Genomic DNA, 5,237 nt, shown 5'->3' with positions numbered 1-5,237 from the left:
GGGCGGAGGCTGACTAGCCCCCCGAGCGCGCTTGCGCACTGGGCCCGCCTAGCCCCACCGGAAGCGTGGCTGGGCCGCCATGTTCAGTGTGGCGGCGTCAAAGAGATGCAGAGGATAGTGGACACCCAGCCTTTATTGGTCCCGCAAACACAGAAACCCTTCTCCCCGCCCCTCCTCTTGCAAAGGTCACCTCGGGCCCAACGAGTACTAGGGGAGCTAATCTCCACCTGGGCTCCCAGGGGATAAATCACACTTCTTCCCCAGGAGGGAAGAGAGAAACATCACCTCCGGGGGGCCAGGATCACCTCCTGTCACCTCCATCCCTGGGGACCAGGGTCACCTTCTGTCACCTCCATCCCTGGGGACCAGGGTCACCTCCTGTCACCTCCATCCCTGGGGACCAGGGTCACCTCCTGTCACCTCCATCCCTGGGGACCAGGATCACCTTCTGTCACCTCCATCCCTGGGGACCGGGGTCACCTTCTGTCACCTCCATCCCTGGGGACCGGGGTCACCTCCTGTCACCTCCATCCCTGGGGACCGGGGTCACCTCCTGTCACCTCCATCAGGAGGATAGTGATGGTCACTTCCATCCCCTAGGCCGCTGGGGGACAAAGATCACTTCCATCCCTAGGGACCTTGGGGGGAAAAGTGAAATGTCCTGTCACCTCCTGTCACCTCTCTCCCCAAAACCAAAGCCAATGATCACCTCTCCCTAATCCTCCATCCAACCTCTTCCCAACACCTAATGCCACCCTCCTTTCTGGCATCCTCCCCCAACAATCTACCCCATTAACAAAAAGTAGAGTCCAGGCTCTGAGAAGATTGAGAAAGGCCTGGAGACAGGTGGGGTGGGGGTGGGCATGGGGTGAGAGGGCATGAGGTGGCCAGCCCAGCAATGGGAATCATTTTTAGGCTGAACACTGTGTGTGTGAGTGTGCATGTGAGAGTGTGAGTGCACATGTGTGTGTATGTGTGAGTGTGTATACGTGTGTGAGTGTGTACGTGTGTGAGAGAGTGTGTACATGTGTGTGTGAGAGTAAGTGTGTATGTGTGTGTATGGGAGTAAGTGTGTACATGTGTGTGTGAGTGTGTACATGTGTGTGAGAGTAAGTGTGTACATGTGTGTGTGAGTGTGTACATGTGTAAGTGTGTACGAGAATGTGTACGTGTGAGTGTGTACGTGTGTGTACATATGTGAGTGTGTGTGTACGTGTGTGTGAGAGTAAGTGTGTACATGTGTGTGAGTGTGTACATGTGTAAGTGTGTACAGAATGTGTACGTGTGAGTGTGTACGTGTGTGTGAGAATGTGTACGTGTGTACATGAGTGTGTACCTGTGTGTGTGAGAGTGTGTATGTGTGTGTGAGAGTAAGTGTGTACGTGTGTGTGTGTGTCCCCAGATTTAGATCTTGATGGGACTGCTGAGATCACCTCATCCAACCTGCTTTCTTCTACAGATGAGGGAACCAAGGCTCAGAGAGGAGGTCTGAGGGAGCACTCCCCCACAGAAGTGCCTCAGTACTGCCTCTGGCTTTTCAGCAGTTTATCGCTGCTGCTGCAGGCCTAGAAAGCACTCAGAGTAGCTCAATGATTCTGGCCCTTAGCCCCCCAAGACACAGCTGTACACAAACACGATGTGCCCCGCAGAGGGCAATGGAATTTAGAGATTTCTGAACCTAGAGAGTGCTGGGTCTGTGGCGACGTGGGCAGAGGGGCTGCGCGGAGACCCTGGCTGTGGGCTAGTGTTCTGTGTTTCCTCCTTAGTCAGTCCGGCCAATTTTTCGCTGGCCTCCCATAGCCGACGGGCAGCTCGGTCATCACGGGCCGAGGTGGGAACCTCTTCCACGTGGCAGTTGGCAAAATATCGACCACTAAATGGCTCTATGCCTTCCTGTAGGGCACAGTGGAGGGGTGTCTGTGCTCCCCCTCTTGGAGTCCTCAGCACCAGCCAGGCCAGGGGAGATAACAACATATGCAGCCAGCCTGGAACATGGCGGAGAAACAAATCCGAGTTTACTGGACCTGTGGGCCAGAGAATGAAAACAAGGTTGGCAGAGGACCTAGGGGGTTTGAGGCTCTGATTTAGAGCAGAAGGAATCTTAGAAGTCCAGAGCCTCATTTTACAGAAGAAATTGAAAACTGAAAAAGATAATATTATGTGACTTGCCCATTATCATGCAGATGTTAAATGGGCAGCCTCAGGATTTAAATTTAGATCTCATCTCCAAACTCAACATTTTTTCCCTTAGGCCATACTATCTCCAGATCCAGGAGGTGGCTTGAGAGGGGCCTTGGAGAAATTACACGATGAGACTCCAAAACAAGAGAGGGAAAAAGTAAAGTTAAGCCTGACATTCACTTTTTCCCCAGGTGAACTCCCAGACTTGCTAGTGTTCTCTGCCACTGAACATGACTGGGGCACTCCAATTTTATACCATTTCCTCTCCTGGAGTGCCACCTTTTCTGCCTACCAGACTCTGAAGAACCAGCTCATGCCTTCCCTTCTCCATGAAGCCTTGGCTCCTTGCCCACTCCAGCTCCCCTGGGGTACTCCCTTCTTTGCTCTGGCCCTGACTATCATCTCTATTAGAATGCAAGCATTTGGAGGGCAGGCACTATATCCGATATTTTTGGCCTGGGAGTCCTCAGTTGTTAACCCCAGTGCCTGGGAAATAGTGCCTTGTCATCTGACTAACCGATTGATGCATGCATGTGCTTTGTCACCTTAGGGAGATTATAAACAGTTGCAGGGTTGAATGGGGACTCATAGAGGCAGCACTTGACTCCAGGTCTTGAAAATGCTAAGGTCAGCTAATAATAATTTATCTTTATAAGCTCCTGCCTCTTTGGGCTTCAGCTAATTGGGAGGCAGTATAGCGAAAAGCATGGAGGAGTCAGCGGGCCAGAGTTGTATTGCTAGCTCTTCGGGCTAGCTGTATTCTTTTGGGCAAGTCCCTTCTGTTGGCCAGTTTGTTCCTTTGAGGTATAAGGAGGTTGATTTAGAATTAAGTAGTTTCTATTTTCTCTTTTAGCTTAGACATTCATAGGCTATTGATTTAGAGCTATGAGGAACATTAGAAGCCCTCCGCCCTTCAGAGAGGGATAGTAACTCGTTCAGGTCAGAAAGCTAGATAGTGTCCGAGGCAGGACTTGAATCCAGTGCTTCATGGACCCAAGGGAAGTATACTACTAGTGAAACCAAGTTGTTTCTCATGTAATGCTTTTTGGCTTACAAGTGGGAAGTAGATCCCGAGTCTACGACCAAATGGAAGAAGCCAGGACTCTGAAGAATCAACAATAGAATTGCGACACCCATGCTCACCTGGATGGGCAGCGTAGCAGGTGACTCCAGTGCCCTCAAGCTGGGTGGCAAGTTCTCGAATGAACAGCACATTAGCCAGCTTGCTGTCTGCATATGCCCGTAACTCTTGCTGCCAGCCATAGACTGGGCGATCCAGACGGGAGAAATCCAGACGCCCACGGCGGTGAGCTGCTGATGCCATCACCACCACACGACTCGGAGCACTAGCCTTCAGCCGGGGAAGCAGCAGGTGGGTCAACAGGAAAGGCCCCACGTGGTTTACCCGTAGGATTAGATTAAAGGTTTCCTTGACTTTGCCACAGGAACTGATCCCTGAGGAAAGAGCAATGTTGGGAGGGGGAAAGATGAAAATTCCTAGCTCTTATTCTCAATGCCAGCTCCTCTTGATCCTCAGCGTCCCAATCTGTAAAACGGTAACTGTGAACTAGCCTTATATTCCTATAGCTTGCATATTGATACCACCTCCCTTTTCTGGGAGTAGTTACTGCCAGGGACTAGCCCTGAGCCACCTTCCAGGCCCACCCCTTATCCCGGCCTCATTTCCCTGCTCTCACCTGCGTTGTGGATGAGGAAGTCCAGTCTTGGCTCTGAGCTCAGGAAGGCAGTAGCAAAGGAACGAACCGAAGTTAGGCTGGACAGATCCAGCATCATGAAGATGACCTCGTTGTTGCCACTCTCCTGGAGACAAGAGGGTAGGGATGGGGGTGAGGCGCCTTCCACCTCTTTCCCTGTGAGACCTGAACCCTATTTCTTGGCCTAGAGGGCCTGTGTTCTTCTACCACTTACTACCTATGGGATTTTGGGCAAGTGACTTAATTTTCTTGAAGCTCAGTTTGCTCATTAATAAAATGAAAGGGTTGAACAAGGAAGCCCTTGAATATGAAGTAATGAGGAGGACTTTGAAACCTGGTCCTCATTCTGGTCCCACTAGTCCCTAGTCCACACATAAAGGATCCCAGATCTGGAACTACAAAGTTGCAATTCTTTTATTTTGCCAAAGACGAGACAATCCCAGGGAAGTTAATAAGTCAATTGCCCAAAGTACAGAAAAGATTTGAATCCAGGTCCTCTGGGAAGTAACTTTGTCTCCCCTCCCACCCCCCATCTCTCCCTGCCCTATCTCCCATTCCAAACTTGGAAGACGCAAGTGAGAAAATGTATTTATGGGAAAGACTATACATATATATAAAACTTCGGAAAAGTCTAACGCGCCACGGGACAGACTTCAAGGTCAGGGTTACCTTTCGGATGTCATAGACGGCCGCCTCCCCCTTTTCCTTGCTTCGGCAGGCTAACACCACTCGGGCCCCGCGCTGGGCTAGCTCCAGGGCCGTCATCTTCCCGATGCCCGTGTTGCCACCTGAAACCCCGCCCCCATCCGAGAAGCTGGGAGTGGGGCGTGGAGAAGCCCCTCCCCGCCCCGAGGCCCAGGGCCCAGCAGCGGACACCTCCGCGCTGGCCCCCGCGCCCAGCCGCAGGGAGTGGGGGCGGGGGCGGCGGCGGCCAGGGCAGTCCGGCGCTCAGGTGTGGGGCCCTTCCTTACCTGTGACCACGGCCGTCTTTCCCTTTAGGCCGATGGGACTCGTACAAGGCATGGCTTTGATGAAGTTATAGTAGACGAGGACGTAGGAGCCCAGGAGCATCCCGGCTCCCAGCAGGAGGCCATCCATGGCCGGCCAGTCTGGGTGTCCGAGGCCAGGAACAGCGGCCAATTTCAACCTGCTGGATTTCAATTCAGCTCCCCGGCTCCTCCCCCAACTATGGCAACTCTCAGGACTCAAACTTGCTCCGTGTCGCTACCGCTCGGCCCCGAACGGCCGGGGCCGCTGCTCTCGGAGGGGCGGGGCGGGGCCCCCTGGGTCTGTTCGGGCAGCGCGGCCGTTGGAGATGGGGACTTTGAGAGTTTGGTTTTA

At 52.8% G+C, this 5,237-nt stretch overlaps 1 protein-coding gene across 2 annotated transcripts; it reads right to left on the bottom strand.

Moving 5' to 3' along the window:
• Positions 1 to 115: 115 nt before the first annotated feature.
• On the bottom strand, positions 116 to 5,237 carry DHRS13 (dehydrogenase/reductase 13). Of its 2 annotated transcripts, none has more exons than XM_051992286.1 (5): positions 4,868 to 5,237; positions 4,566 to 4,684; positions 3,879 to 4,002; positions 3,325 to 3,636; positions 116 to 2,024 (listed from the first exon to the last, which is right to left on the bottom strand). In XM_051992286.1, exons 1-5 carry the CDS (start codon positions 4,992 to 4,994, stop codon positions 1,663 to 1,665), a joined length of 1,044 nt encoding a protein of 347 aa, XP_051848246.1. In that variant the 5' UTR covers positions 4,995 to 5,237; the 3' UTR covers positions 116 to 1,662. The 2 variants fall into 2 exon arrangements, with proteins under 2 accessions (XP_051848246.1, XP_051848247.1); XM_051992287.1 differs by having other exon boundaries at positions 4,566 to 4,710; positions 4,868 to 4,956.

This window comes from Antechinus flavipes, chromosome 4 (assembly GCF_016432865.1).
Source record: "Antechinus flavipes isolate AdamAnt ecotype Samford, QLD, Australia chromosome 4, AdamAnt_v2, whole genome shotgun sequence".
Lineage (NCBI taxonomy): Eukaryota > Metazoa > Chordata > Mammalia > Dasyuromorphia > Dasyuridae > Antechinus > Antechinus flavipes.
This window is presented reverse-complemented; position numbering and strand designations above follow the sequence as displayed.

Bases quoted from the DNA above. Each gene is read 5' to 3' on its own strand.
- DHRS13 (XM_051992286.1), bottom strand. From the start codon at position 4,994: ATGGATGGCCTCCTGCTGGGAGCCGGGATGCTCCTGGGCTCCTACGTC. The intron at 4,685-4,867 runs GTAAGGAAGGGC...GCGGGGTTTCAG, and splicing joins AAAGACGGCCGTGGTCACAG to GTGGCAACACGGGCATCGGG. The intron at 3,637-3,878 runs GTGAGAGCAGGG...CTCTTTCCTCAG, and splicing joins CTTCCTCATCCACAACGCAG to GGATCAGTTCCTGTGGCAAA.